Genomic DNA, 14,917 nt, shown 5'->3' on the forward strand with positions numbered 1-14,917 from the left:
CCCCATTAAATATCATGCACGTCCCTGTGCATTGTTTCTACGGGGTACACAACTTCTTGAGTAAGAGAGTCAATAAAAGCTTTATTAAGTCCTTGGAAAAGGGACCTAACTACGGTCACTAGTGGATTGCCCAATTGAGAGTAAGTTAGTCTTTGAGTAGGCTGACTACTTCGTTCAGATCTCCTGACATACATCTCTGGTTGCACAGTATCATGCTCATCCGTTTCGGTTTGATTCTCAACTGAGACAGGACGAAGTGAGCTCTCTGTTTCCGACAGAGCTGATGAGCTATTCTCTAAGACTTTGGTCTTTTCAGATGTATGTGTCTGATCGTGTATGATGGGTTCAAAACTTACATCACGTTGCTGCGACTTTAGGACACCATCCAATTGAGGTAGGTTTGTGTTAGTTTCATCCCCCGTTTCTACGTCAGGTAAGTATACTTCGTTTTTTTTCGTTTTTTCAGGTAAGTATGTTGCTGCTTCTTTCACTCTTTCAGGTAAGAATGTCGCAGGTTCACTCATTCTGTCAGGTAAGAATGTTTCGGTGTTGATGCCTTTGTCAAGTAAGGACAATTCAGCATTTTCATTACCAGCTAAGGTTGGTTCCTTGCGATCCCCTGTGTGTAAGGATAGTGTGTTTTGTTGTTGAATATTATTTACCGGTCCTGAATCTGCTATGAGTTCCCTATTTGGCAAGGTGACCGCTATTTGATAGGATGGTCGGTTTAGCACTTGTGGAAGATCAGAGTAATAAAACTCATCTACCTCTTCGTCAAGTGGCTCATCTGGGTCAGGTTCTAAGGCTGAACTCTGTCTTGTATGAGGTCTGCTAGGTTTCGTAACGCGTTCTGTTTCATTTTCTAATGAAGAGAGAAAACCACAAGGCAGTAAAAGATCTCTGTGGAGTGTTCTGTTGGGTCCTTCTCCGTTCTCTGGTTTTACAGTGTATACTGGCAAGTTTTCCATCTGTTTGAGAACTATATACACTGTTTGCTCCCATTTGTCTGCTAATTTATGCTTTTCTCTTAAGCGAAGATTTCGGACTAAAACACGATCTCCCACACCTAGTGTGGACTCACGAATGTTTCTGTCGAACCGTTCTTTGTTCTTCCTCGCTGTTTTTTGAGAGTTTTTTATGACAATGTCATAACTCTGTTCCAGATGACTCTTCAGTTCTTTAACATACTGAGAATGAGTTATAGAGGGCTTGTTCAAATGCGGTAACCCAAAGGCAATATCTATAGGCAACCGAGGCTGCCTACCGAACATTAGCTCGTAGGGAGAGTATCCCGTCACGTCATTTTTTGTACAATTGTACGAGTGAGTAAGTGGTTTTACAAAATCGCGCCAGTGATGTTTCTCAGTGGCTTGTAAAGTTCCCAACATGCTGAGTAATGTACGATTGTACCGTTCAACGGGGTTGCCACGAGGGTGATAAGGGCTCGTTCTGACTTTACGGATACCAAGTAAAGAACAAAGTTCCTTGATTGTACGTGATTCGAAATCCCGTCCCTGATCACTATGAAGACGCTCAGGAAACCCGTAGTGGACTAAAAAATGTTCCCACAGGTTCTTCGCGACGGTGGTGGCTTTCTGATCTTTGGTTGGAATGGACACTGCATACTTTGTAAAATGGTCTGTAATCACTAAGACATCTTTAGTGTTCTTACTGTCTGGTTCTATGGAGAGAAAATCCATGCAAACTAACTCCATAGGTCTGGTGGTGGTAATACTCACCATTGGAGCAGCTTTGTCAGGGAGGGCCTTCCGACGGATACATCTTTCGCAAGTTTTAACTTTGATTTCGATATCACTAGCCATTCTTGGCCAGTAAAAACGGGACCGAATGAGATCTGTCGTACGTTCAACCCCAAGATGCCCCATATCATCATGTAGGCTTTGCATGACTGTTGAACGTAATGAATCAGGCAAGACTAACTGCAATGATGTCTCTGGTCCTAATTGGCGTCTCCGGTACAGTAAATCATTTTGAAACTCAAACCGTTTCCACTCTCTCAAAAGGTTAAGAACCACCGGGGGTTCTGCAATAGTATCAGTTGGCGGTTTATTGTCAGTCATAAGCAGCTGAATGACTCGGCCAATGGTTGGATCTTTCCTCTGCAAGGAGACAAGGTCAGCATGGTTATACTTGGGCACAGCAAAGAAACTGTCACTATTGTCTTCCAACTGGAATAGGTCTGGAATGGCCGCTGCAGACATGGCAAGTGACTGAACTAAACCACAAGGAGAATCAGTCTCACCCAAGACCATGTGCTTTTGGCATGTTGCCTTCACTGCTTCGGCTTGAAGTTGAAGCTCGACTTCTTTGACAGAGGATAAAAGATGAGATCGGAACTCATCTAGTCGTTGGCATTCCTCAGTGAATTTTGAGTTGTCTTCAGGTTTATCATGCAGCCTCCTAGACAGGCCATCCGCGTCAACGTTCTGTGTACCTGCACGGTATCTGATGTCAAAATTATAGGTGGACAACGCAGCTAGCCAACGATAGCTCGTTGCATCGAGTTTTGCCGTTGTTAAGAGGTAAGTTAACGGATTATTATCAGTAATGACAGTGAATGTGTTCCCATACAAATAGTCATGAAACTTATCTGTTATGGCCCACTTTAAGGCTAGAAACTCCAACTTGTGCGCAGGGTACCTAGTTTCACTAGAGCTTAAACCGCGACTTGCATAAGCGATTACCTGTGTGACACCGTTTTGCACTTGGTATAGCGCTGCACCGAGTCCGGTCGTACTAGCTTCTGTGTGTACTAGATATGGGAGTTTTGCGTCAGCGTAGCCAAGAACTGGCGAAGTGGTAAGTTTTTCAATAATAGTTTGAAAGGACTTCTCACAGTCTTGGCTCCAACGATTCCCAAAGGGTTCTTTGGGGTTCAAGTACTTTGATCTACATGGTGGTGTTTTAAAGTTTTTCCGTTTGGGTGGATAACCAGCCGTGAGAGATGTTAGTGGCTTGACAATATTTGAGTAATCTTTAACGAAGCGTCGGTAATAACCGGTAAATCCTAAGAAAGATTGGAGTTCCTTCAAAGTCTGAGGCTTCGGCCATGTTTTGAGTGCTTCCACCTTATCTGGATCGGTTTTTATGCCATCTCGAGATACTATATGTCCAAGATAACGCACAGATGTCTGTAAAAAACGACACTTATCTGGTGATAGCTTGAGTCCGTATTCTCTAAGCCGTTCAAGAACGTGAGAAAGTCTGGTTTCGTGTTCTTCCAAGGAGTTGGAAAAGACGATCAAGTCGTCTAGGAAAACTAACACTTCCTTCAGATTAATGTCCTTCATACACTTTTCCATAACCCGTTGGAAGGTGCTTGGAGCATTTGTTATTCCTTGTGGCATACGGTTAAATTCATAAAACCCAAACGGGCAAACAAAAGCAGTTTTAGGTTTATCCTTTTCACACATCTCTATTTGATAGTAACCTGACTTGAGGTCCATCACAGAAAACCACTGTGATCCAGCGAGAGCAGAAAAGGACTCCTCCAAGTTAGGCAGGGCATATGCGTCGCGAATGGTTTGCAGATTAAGCTTTCTATAGTCTATACATAGACGTACCTCACCATTCTTTTTCCGAACTACCACTATTGGTGAGGCAAATGGAGACTCCGACTCTCTTATTATACCGGTTTCCAAGAGGGCTTCCAAATGTTTTCTCACGGCTTCATAATCATGTGGATGGATCGGCCGAGATTTCTGTTTGAATGGGGTCTCGTCTTTTAAGTTGATGTGATGTCTTATCTGTTGTGTATGACCAAAATCAAGATCGTGGTGCGAAAACACATCGGAGTAAGTGTTAAGTTTGTTGGTGATCCTTCCTTTCCATTCTTCGGACAAGGGCGAAGTACCGAAGTCAAAACTGAGAGGAGGGTTTGAAGGTGAAGTCTGTTGCTGCGAACTACACGCCGCAAGTACTTTCTGATCACTTTTGTCAGGTTCTGGATATGGCATAACACGATCGGCTTTAACTAACTCAGCGATCACACAGTTAGTGGGTAATGTGATGTCATGGTTAGTTTCGTTTCTTAGTACAACAGGTACTTTGTATGGACCATGTGAAGGTAAGGAAATGAGGCAACAGTCTACAATTATACCCCCTGGTAGAGAACCATTGGTGGGTTGTTCAATGAGTGCATAAGGCTCATGCTTGTTTTGGCTGGGTTGCATAAACCCTTCTAGTAACAGTTTTTTATTTGCAGGGAGAACTTCTTGGGTTCTCCCTCGAAGCTTCACCACACCAACTCGTCCATCTTTGCTTTGTTTTTTTCTGACTGCTAAGGCTTTTAGCACGTGTTGGTACCCATAAGAGAGTGCCTTGGAATCAGGTAAGTTATTGGCAGACAATTGCTCATACAAAGGATCGAGTGTGTTTGTGCCAATGAGTAGTGGTGTATCAGAGTTTGAGCTTATATCCGGAACCACTAACGCAAGGGTAGGTAACTCAAGTCCAGACTGATCGAGCTCTTTTGGAAATGTGACACTTATCTCTATGTATCCTAAATAAGGAACTGCTTGACCGTTTGCGCCCTCGACTTCTAACAGATTACTGATGGGTTTAATTGAGAGGTCAGGTAAGTGTTCTTGGTAAAAAGAATTGGCAATGGTGGTTACCTGGGACCCTGAATCCAGTAAACAATTACATTCAACACTGTTAACTGAGACTGTAGCTGTGCATCGCCCACCCACTAATCTTTTGGGAAGTTTTGGCACTGAATGAGCATGAACTGGCTTGCAAAAAAGTCTCTCTGTCCTTTCCTTAGAGGGACTTGGTTCTACTTTAGCACCTATCTGTCCCACGATAGGAGCTTCTACCGGTTTAAAGGAAGAGACTGAGCAATTGGCTTTGACATCTCCCACTCGCGCTGCTTCTGTCTAAGAGCAAGTCTTTTAGTTGCAACTAGTGCTGGATTTGGCTCGTTGCTACAGCTAGAAGCTATGTGCCCATCTTCTCCGCACTTAAAACAGTATCCAGGCTTTGGTCTGGGCACCACTGCTGTTATCTGCTGAATCTGTTTGGGCTCATCTGGAATTTTAGTCCCCACACGGGGTTTTGACTCTTTTTGAGTTTTCTTTGCCTTTTTATCTGTGTTGTTAACCTTAAGCTGTGCAATTTGGCTCCTGAGCTCAGCGATTTGTTTGCGTAAGTCATCACAGTTATCATCTATTTCCAGTTCACAAGTGTTTTTACTCTGAGAGCATGTTGTTTGCACATTTGAATACACTCTAGTTCGTTGTGCCCCTAAGTGTTGTTTCATGCGTGCTGCTTTAGTAGCCTGTTTGTCTTCTTCAGTGCGCAGTTTGAGGAGAAGTGCTGTAAAATGAGGCGGGTTGTCTTTCTTTTGTTCGAGTTGCAGGTTTGAAATCAGCGAGCTGTCCCAACAGCCTCTGCAAAACTGCTTGAGCAGCTGCTGGTCGGCGTCACTGGAGGAAATTCCATTCCTCTGAATAACTAGGTTTAACAAGGTGTATAACCTCTGAAAGTAATCGGAAGGTTTTTCACCACTGTCCTGGTTTGTGTTTAAGAAGCGAGCAAAGAGCTCGTCGCCGTCTTCGACAGCTGCGTAAGCTGAATCGAGATGTTCAAGGTACGTTTCCGGGTCGGATTTTGGACTAAGAGCTTTAACGATGCTCGCTGCTGGGGCTGACAGACTCTCCACGATTCTTCGTACAATTTGGGACTTGGTGAGTGAAGGATCATTTATGCATAACACTACACTACTACGCCAAGTATCATAGTCAGTTTCAAAAGAAGGGTGTGGAACTCGCCCTGAGAACGGTTTTAGTCTGTATTGTGAAGTAGGCGGAGGGATAACCTCACTGCTTTTAACAATGTGTTCCACAATAACTCGCTGAACCTCAGGTGTGTTTAAAAGATTTGGTGGAATGCAAGGGTTTTGTTTTCCAGTCTCTGTAGGTGGACACTTGTCCTTTGAGTTGTTCATATAGTTAACTTCTGGTGTTAAAGGCAGGGAATATGTAACTTGGTCACTATGGAGCATTGGCTCTGGTTCAGTGACTGGTTCAGATGCATGGGTATCCCTTCCTAAAGATTCCCCAATTTTTGCCAGTTCCTCCATTAGAAGGTCTTTAAATGATTGATTGCTACGCGCAGCTATGTCCCTGAGCTCTGACAGATAGGCATCAGTGGCAGATGTGCTAGTTTCTAGACTGTACGCGCTGGCTAGGTCTTGAATATGAAAGAAAACATCTGGGTTCCTAGTACAAGGTTTGTCATAGGGTAAACATTGTTTCTTTAATTCCTTAACAGTGGCTTCATGTTGAAACTCCACAATAATCTGATCACAGTTTGGTAACTTAATGCGCCTGTTAACTGGTCCGAATCCTTCCATAAACCCAAAGACTTCGTTATCAAGGTCTGTATCAGTTAACCCACTGATTAAAACAGCATTTGAAACTTTGACCTTTTCTGTTTTCACAACTTCCATTTTAAAACACTCAAAAGTACCAATAATGCCAAAATGGCAAACCACTGTGACCTCCAGGCACTCTTATGATGTCAGTCAATGGTTAGCTAAGGTAACAACTCTACAATTCTCCTGGCTGGCTCGCCAAGTTTTATGTAACCGGATTACAGGATACAATAAGATAATTAAAAGAAAAAATAAACAAATGGGCCAATAATTAGGTTCGGGGAGAATTGGAGGTTGTTTAAGAATGACTGGAGTCACGGGTATAGCATGAAACGGTTTATATACTAAATTTTAATAATAATGGGAAATATAACACATAAAGATAACACACAAAAACAGATGAAAACAATCGACAATAGTAAAATGGTCGGTATGAGATTTGATCATATGAGTCACAAGTCAGCCGGCGTCAAGTCAAATCCCCACGCTTGGGGTGAAAGTCAGAGTCCGGTGGTGCGATTTTTTCCTACCACACCGTTGAGATTGTTCACAGAAGAGAGCAGTCTGCTCTTCAGTTACTTGAGATGTCCTGGTTCGTTCAGTGGTTAAGGCTCGCCATCTCCCTCGTCAGGAAGAAATCCAGTTCTCGTTCCAAGTGAGTGATCATAGGAGTCGGGATCAAACCCAAGGAAAAAAAAAAAACCCAGCCTGTAAACAACAGGACTGTTAGCGAGTTGGCATCGACCCTTCTCGTCACATCACAGCATAAAGTCTTACAGACTTAAACAAATGCTTCACTCTATTGGCATAGCCAATCATGTTTGGGTTCACAGTTCAACTAACATAACATCAATTTGATTGTCTATTAAAATAATTCTCAGTAGCTCTGGAAATATAATTACATATGACAACAATTGTTCAGCTCAATAGGCTCAGTTAGATTCTATTACTCTACACTATTCAACAAGAAATACATTCATGACAACAACGATACATTTAGTTGTGTTTCTATACAGCATTGTGACACCTTGTATATCTGTAACACAATAAATAAATAAATAAATGAATAAATAAATAAATAAATAAATAAATAAATAAATAAAATGTTCTATAACAAAATTCAACAAAATATAAATTCTGGTCCTTTGGTCCACCTTTGTAAAATAATTCCTCCCTAATCAGTTAGCTTTTATTTATTTTTATTTATCTATTTTTTTTTTTATTATTAAATGTTTGGTTAAGGGACGCATTGCTAATTCTATGGCGTTAGCTATAACGCCCCTGAGGACCTTGTACATCTAGGCCGTACCACCATTAACTGGCGGTTTGAGCCGTTAACTCCTGGGAATCCCATATGCCGTACCGCCGTTAACTGGCGGTTTGAGCCGTTAACTCCTATATGCCCTACCACCGTTAACTGGTAGTTGGAGATGTTAACTCCTGGGATCTAACGTCTAGCAGCCCACTGCTGTCACCTCGGTTGCTGTAATTAGCTTTTTGAATTTAATAATTTACTGAATTTAATCTCATTCACTCACCAACGCGCTCCAACGGTTCCCTCCTACAGAGGATTGGTTCACTCTGTCGTCTCCACACAAATCTATAAGAATGGAATTAATTTGATAAGCTATTTAAGTTTCCCTTTTTTTTTTAAGTTGCATCGTTAGCTTTTTCTCTTTTTTTTTCTTTACTCACCGCGTTGGTTCCAAGTTCCTAGCTCTTATTAGAAGGAGTCAAGTCCGCCTCTCCCTCTATCTATGCGGCACCCAAATCAGGGTTCTTCACGGCCTCGGCCGTTGTTTTTTTTTTCTCTCTCTCTCTCTCTCTAACCGCTCAGTCTTTGCTTTCTGTATCTGCGTGCTGCACAGCCGTTTGTCTCTCCTCTCGCTCAGCTGCGTCGCACGGTTTTATTTCGCGGAGGCGGGACTTATTTCTCTCAGCCAATGAAATTTCAGATTCCCACCTGGACCAATAGTATACAGCTTTCCTCTTCTGTTTCTGTTAGGGATGTTCAAGATTCTTGTTTTAACCGATGTTTAATATTAAACTCGTTATTTTAGTTATTCACCCTTCCAATAATTCATTATGAAATTATCTATTAGTTAATTAGATATCTATTAATTAGTATTGTTAATTTCCTTAATTTATATTTTATATTTTATCTAAATTGAGGATGGATCATATTAGTAAGCCAATTAGTTAATACCTCATTAAGGTTCTAGCTTCTGGGTTACACTAGGTTTGTCACTAGGCGGTAGGAACAGCGACAAAGTCGCTGAATTGGCACTACCTCACTCTCTGCTGCTAAAGCTACTGATAGCAAATGCTACGGGCGATGCCTGAGGGTGAACGCGCATGAAGCAGCCTGCTCGACCCGAGTATCTCTCTTTTTCTGTGATTTTACAGAAAAACAGGCAATCACAGTAAAAATGCCAGGGCTCATTCTACAGGACCAGGGCATTGCAGGAGAACGTATGAAGAAGAAATGTATTATTTCTATACATGCTTTGGCTGTCAAACTTCCATAATGCCCCTTTAAAATCGCCGTTACTTAACTCCCAACACCAAAATCACACAAACACATGAATTCCCCCAACGACAACGTAATTCCACCTTCTCTGCTTCAGTTGTGTTGCATTGCTGTCACTGACAGAACAGTTTGGATTTTGCAACTTATTTACGCTTCATGTATGTGTTGTTAAACACAAGATATAATAACAGACCACACCTTCGTCCCGTCGTGAAACTAATCTAAATAGTTTCCATTGAAATGTTCTGCTGTACTCGATTTAAAGCTGTGGTAACAGGTTCAACACATCTGCTTTTGGATGAGGTGTAACAGAGCATTTCAACCTCTCTGCAGAACAGAACCTGCTCTAAAGCGTAGGTGTGTTTGTGTTTTGGAGAGGGGTGGAACGAGGCTGGTAGGGCCTCTGAAATGGTGTCGGGCAGGAAGAGAGTGGTAAATGTGGGTTTCCGGAGCCAAACTAGCTCTCCTCTGTTTACTCAGGAAAAGGTTGAGCAACGCGTGTTTGAATGTGTTGAGCTTTTTCTTTAGAGGAGATTGTTGTCTTTACGCTAATCTAAAATCGGTTGGTCCTTTAGTAGACAATGCATAATGATGGTGTGGTATTATTGCTGCAGTAATAAAACACTTACAGTGTGCCCACTTCCTGAGCATACAAGTTCACTTCAACTTTTTGTTGTGCTGGGTCTGTGTGGCCATCTGTAGCATCACAAAGTTAAGTACATGGTTTTGGATTAGGGAGGGTGAACCGCTGGTCCGGGGGATAAAAGCAAGTGTCGTGCAGCTTTCTATAGTGTAACAGTCAGTGTTTTATATGAAACCCGGATTGCTTGTTGGAGGACATTTGGTTTGTTGATGCTGATGGAGTGCAGATGCTCCTTCCCCCTTGAACCACAGTGTGTGTTTTGTCACACTAGAAACCCACAGAGTCACAAATACTTAAGTTAACCGTGTCCTGCCACAAGTAGAGGACTTGTACTACATTTAAAAATAAATTCATCTAATTACTACAGTAGTTGGAGTTGAATTACTGGTTTCTGTTGCCACGTTGATGTAGGGCTGCTCAGTTATGGCAAAAATGATAATCACAATTGTTTTGCACTGAAATTGAGATCTCGATTATTTAGACAATCATAAATTAACATTGACAAAACAAATACTGACAACAAATATGAGATACACATTGCAAACATTTGTAATAAAAACATAAATAGAACCATATAAACACCTTTCTTGTAGTGATCCTCCACAAGCTGCTGCGTATTTAATATGAATTAGTCCTTTGCAGCGGTGCCGTGGGGGAGTGTACAGTAGCACGATGCAACACTCAGATAGATGTGTCTGTGAAGGTTCTCAGCCATCCAGGTCATTGTAGTCTAAGGAGCTTTGAAAGAAAAGCGTCTGGACTTCTTTGAGTTGCTTGAAGACGTTTCACCTCTCATCCGAGAGGCTTCTTCAGTTCTAAGGTCAAATGGTAGAGAGTCCCAGATTCAAACCCAATGGGAGTTTCCCCCCGAAGAGGGAACAAAAGGCCCCCTGATGATCTTCTACATAAACACATGAGCCAAGGTGTGAGGGTGGGTCCTATTCAGCCAGAGTTTCGGATGAGCTCATTGTGAAGCCTGGCCCCACCCTATCATGTGAATTCCTGAGGTCAGATGGCCCAGGATATGCGTGGGTGTTGAGGCATCTGGGAAGGGATCTCAAAACTGGATTATAGATGGCAGACAGTTGGTGTCGTAAACCACCGCCTCTGTTCAAAGATGGTTGCTCACAGTGGACATAAATGGCTTCCTTTACTCCTCTTTCAAACCATCTGTCCTCTTTGTCCAAAATGTGAACGTTGGCATCCTCAAAAGCGTGACCTTTGTCCTTTAGATGCAAATGAACTGCTGAGTCCTGTCCCGTGAAGGTGGCTCTTCTATGTTGTGCCATGCGCTTGTGAAGTGGCTGTTTGGTAGATGGATGAACTATTATTATTAATCAGCCTGAGAAACTGGAGGTGTGGCGTGAGAGTGCGTCAAGACAGTCAAACGTGTGACGCTCATCACGAGAGAGTTTGCAGCCATGATTAAAATATAAATCCACTTCAGATGTTTCACTAGATCTAGAATGTATTTGGTTGTAAAACAACAGTTTTGTGAGCGAGTGAGATCCACTTTTTTTGGGGGGGTCAAGAACAATGAGTCTGAAAAGAAATGGCGATAAAGTTGTTAAGTTGGCAACGCTGTGTGGCAGGTGCGCTTGATTTACAACTCGGAGCAGGGTGGGAGTAAAACGCGATGGTGGAGCAAATTATTGGCTCTTTTTGTTTTTATAATCGTTCAAAACCTACAGTGTAAATGTAATAAAATTCTATAATTCGAGCAGCCATACATTGATGTCAACTTTTAAAACTTGAAGTATGAATAAAGGAAAAGTTCTTTGTTTACTGTCTGCTGTTGTTGTTCCTGGGACCCTGAACAGGATGAAGCAGGTTTAGAAAATGAATGAATAGTGCTGTCACAGTTTATTGTTGTTGTACAACTGCAGTGCAGACAACTGAAGTCAGCCTAGTCTAGTGTTGACAGCTTTACAATCATACCACTGTGGAAATGTTAGAAGATGCAGAGCGTTTCATTACCCAACAGTTGTTGAATCTGAGAAAAATGTGATTCCTAAACACCTTGTTTCTGAAAATGAACAGAATAATGTATGTTTATTAGTCTATACATCTGCTTGTGTGCTTTTTGACAGAGGTTTCTAACCTCCTGGTGGTGACCAAAGACAGACCACTGTTTCAGAAACCCACGTTGGAGAGTCAAGTTGTCTTCCATCGCATCCTTAAGGAGGATATCGAACAGGTAATGGGTATTGCAAACAGCCTGCCCATCCTGCTCTGCCACTGTCCTGACTCTCTGCCTCGTTAACCAGGAGGAGCACCTCGGTCGGGGCACAAAAACCAACATCTACTCGGGCACACTGAAGGTGAAGAATGAAGAAGAGGAGGACGCGGGTTACACGTCTTTCCAGGAGATCAAGGTGGTCTTGAAAGTGCTTGGTTCTGGACACAGAGACATCTCTTTGGTGAGATAAATTATCCATCAGGAACTTAATCAGTCGTGTAACTTTGAATTTGAATTTGAACTTTTACATCATATCTTAAAGCCGTTTTAAAATCTGGATGATGATAAAAATATGTAGCTTGCTGTGTGTGTATTGATCTGTGTTTGTCTTTGTTGTGACAGGCCTTCTTTGAAACAGCCAGCAACATGCACAAAATCTCCCACAAGCACATTGTGTTGCTGTACGGAGTGTGTGTCCGTCACCAGGAGAGTAAGTGCATCTTTGGAGTCGTTTTGTTGAAGCTTGTGGTGCTGTGATCCAAGCTTGTTGTGTCTCTAGACATCATGGTGGAGGAGTTTGTCCAACTGGGACCTCTGGACTTGTTTATGAAGAGACAACAGACTCCGCTTAGCGCACCTTGGAAATTCCAAGTGGCTAAGCAACTGGCCTCTGCTCTCAGCTACTTGGTAAGAGGAAAACACGAACACACACCGCCTTAAAATACAGGTCGGCACCTCGATATATTTAACCTTTAAGGACTCGTGGTGACACTGGTGTCACGGCCCATTTCAAGCATCTGAAAAATTGCTTCTAGAGTCATATTCAAGATTGACAACCCCAAGTGACATCTTATCCATACATATATCAAAAATATTTAACTACTTTATTTTTTCTAAATTTTACATATTTATTCCTGTCTTCTGTTCTAAAAGGGCTCGGGCTCTTAACTCATTCACTGCCAGCCGTTTCCTGATCGGAAAAGGCCTTCGCTGCTAGCGTTTTTCACCATTTTTACTGTTTTTTTCAAGAGTCACAGAACGTTGCACGCTAGGATGATGTTGACGCCAAAACTACCAAAACAAAGAGTAGACTCAACTTTTACATCAGGAAGAATCCACGCGTTTTGAGCGTTATCCGTTCTTTCATAATCCCTTGTTGAATTGTGATCCGCAGAAGCTTTTCCGGTTCGCGCCTCACTTTTTTTTACAGCAGCGGCCCAAAACGATCTCCTAACACATGGATCTTCTGCTTCCTGATCACGTGACGTGCGACGTATGCGGATGAAGATCGGCTTTAGAGCTGAGATGTTTGTTCTCACGGTGCGGGGGCTCGTTCCGATGCCCACACAGTAAAAGTAATGCAAATGACGACTTTAGTCGTCAATGGCAGTGAACGAGTTGAAGGATAATTTGGATGAAGATAAGAAAACTTCAGCTGAAGTCAAAGATAGTGGTTTTATGGAACACGAGGGGTGTATTCAAGCTTTTTATGAACTCATATGTTTTACTTTGTGTGCGTTTTAGGAGGACAAAAAGCTGGTTCATGGCTACGTTTGTGCCAAGAATGTTTTGGTAGCCAGAGATGGACTGGATTCAGATGAAGGCGGGCCTTTCATCAAGCTCAGTGACCCAGGAATACCAGCTACAGTGCTCTCCAGAGAGGGTGGGTACAAACGACACAGGGTATTTCTGATACCTCCAAAGGAGAAACCATGAAACCAATCCCAGTAAGTTCAACTTTTACAGCTGTAAAATCTGTCCTCCCCAAAGCGCTTGTGTGTCGACACAAAACCTTATGAACGTGGGAAACTGTTTGAACAAAGACGCACTTTTGAACACAGATGTGCCAAACTAATAGTCTGCTTTCTCTAAAAGCAGCTTTTGTTTCGTCTTTGGTTAGAAGTCATCCCTCGTGTCCCTCCCACTCAATACAGAATATTTCCGATCAGGCAGCCACTGTCAGTAATACGAATCACATTTGTCACACAGTCGTTAAGACACTGCAGTGGGCACATTTCCGTCTGAGACGATGATTTGGTTTGTTAAAGCTAGATGTGAATTCACAGAAGAGAACACAAAAGGCGCTTCTCAAATTTCACACTTCCGCTCATGTAGTAGCCTCATGTTTCTGTATTTTCCATTTTAGTTGGAGGTTGTGTGGTAGAAGTCGGTGTGGCCGTGCAGATGGATCGGGCGAACCGCGGAACAAGCTGGAACTGATTGTGTATTAATGCCCTCCTCTTGCCCATGGGAATACCCTTTCCACACTCTTTGTTCTCTGAGATCTTTCACATTTTTTCTTCTGTCTCCATCACTGTGCAGATCACCCTCTCTTCCCGTTACACATCGATGTCCTCATGCACAGATTTGATTGAATACTGTGCACATAGTGCTTAGGAACCCTTTGGGATTACTCCTTCCTACTTCCCAGCGATCTAATTGCATTACTCGAGCTCTTAGTATCCATATTTCTCTTTCACATTTCTTTTTCTTTTTGTGGTCCTTGGACTTAATTCCAGGTCCATTTTCTGTCTGCTCAGCTCTTTTGCTTTGTCTTTTTGCTTTTCTTTACTAGCAAACAACAACTCATCAGATGTTATTGATTTATGGAGCTAAAATACCAGTCATGGAAGTTCAGACAGTCTGTCATCCTTTCTTCTTTTTCTTCAGGCTCATCCCTTCAGGAGCCGCCACAGCCAATCATTTAGTCTCTATATTTAGTCCCACCTTTTGCATCCTCTTCCATCACACCAACTAGCTTCATGTCCTCTTTCACAGCATTCATAAATCTCTTTTTACGTCTCCCTCTTAGCCTCTTGCCTGGTGGCTCCAATCTCATCATCCTTCCACCTATGGAGTCATAGTATCTCCTCTGGACATGACCAAACCGTCTCAGTCTGGCCTCTCTGAGCTGTCTCTCTGATGTACAGTGGGGCAAAAAAGTATTTAGTCAGCCACCGATTGTGCAAGTTCTCCCACTTAATATGATGACCGAGGTCAGTAATTTACATCATAGGTACACTTCAACTGTGAGAGACAGAATGTGAAAAAAAAATCCATGAATTCACATGGCAGGATTTTTAAAGAATTTATTTGTAAATCAGGGTGGAAAATAAGTATTTGGTCAATAACAAAAATTCAACTCAGTACTTTGTAACATAACCTTTG

At 42.4% G+C, this 14,917-nt stretch overlaps 1 protein-coding gene across 1 annotated transcript in view; it reads left to right on the forward strand.

The window, feature by feature from the left end:
• jak1 (Janus kinase 1) overlaps positions 1-14,917 on the forward strand; it is a 52,292-nt gene that overhangs the window by 24,248 nt on the left and 13,127 nt on the right. Inside the window, exons 12-16 of the mRNA XM_015970987.3 lie at positions 11,661-11,767; positions 11,838-11,990; positions 12,152-12,239; positions 12,309-12,436; positions 13,274-13,412. Coding sequence (XP_015826473.3) covers positions 11,661-11,767; positions 11,838-11,990; positions 12,152-12,239; positions 12,309-12,436; positions 13,274-13,412 — 615 coding nt within the window. The remainder of the gene's footprint in view (positions 1-11,660; positions 11,768-11,837; positions 11,991-12,151; positions 12,240-12,308; positions 12,437-13,273; positions 13,413-14,917) is intronic.

Source organism: Nothobranchius furzeri, chromosome 8 (assembly GCF_043380555.1).
Source record: "Nothobranchius furzeri strain GRZ-AD chromosome 8, NfurGRZ-RIMD1, whole genome shotgun sequence".
Lineage (NCBI taxonomy): Eukaryota > Metazoa > Chordata > Actinopteri > Cyprinodontiformes > Nothobranchiidae > Nothobranchius > Nothobranchius furzeri.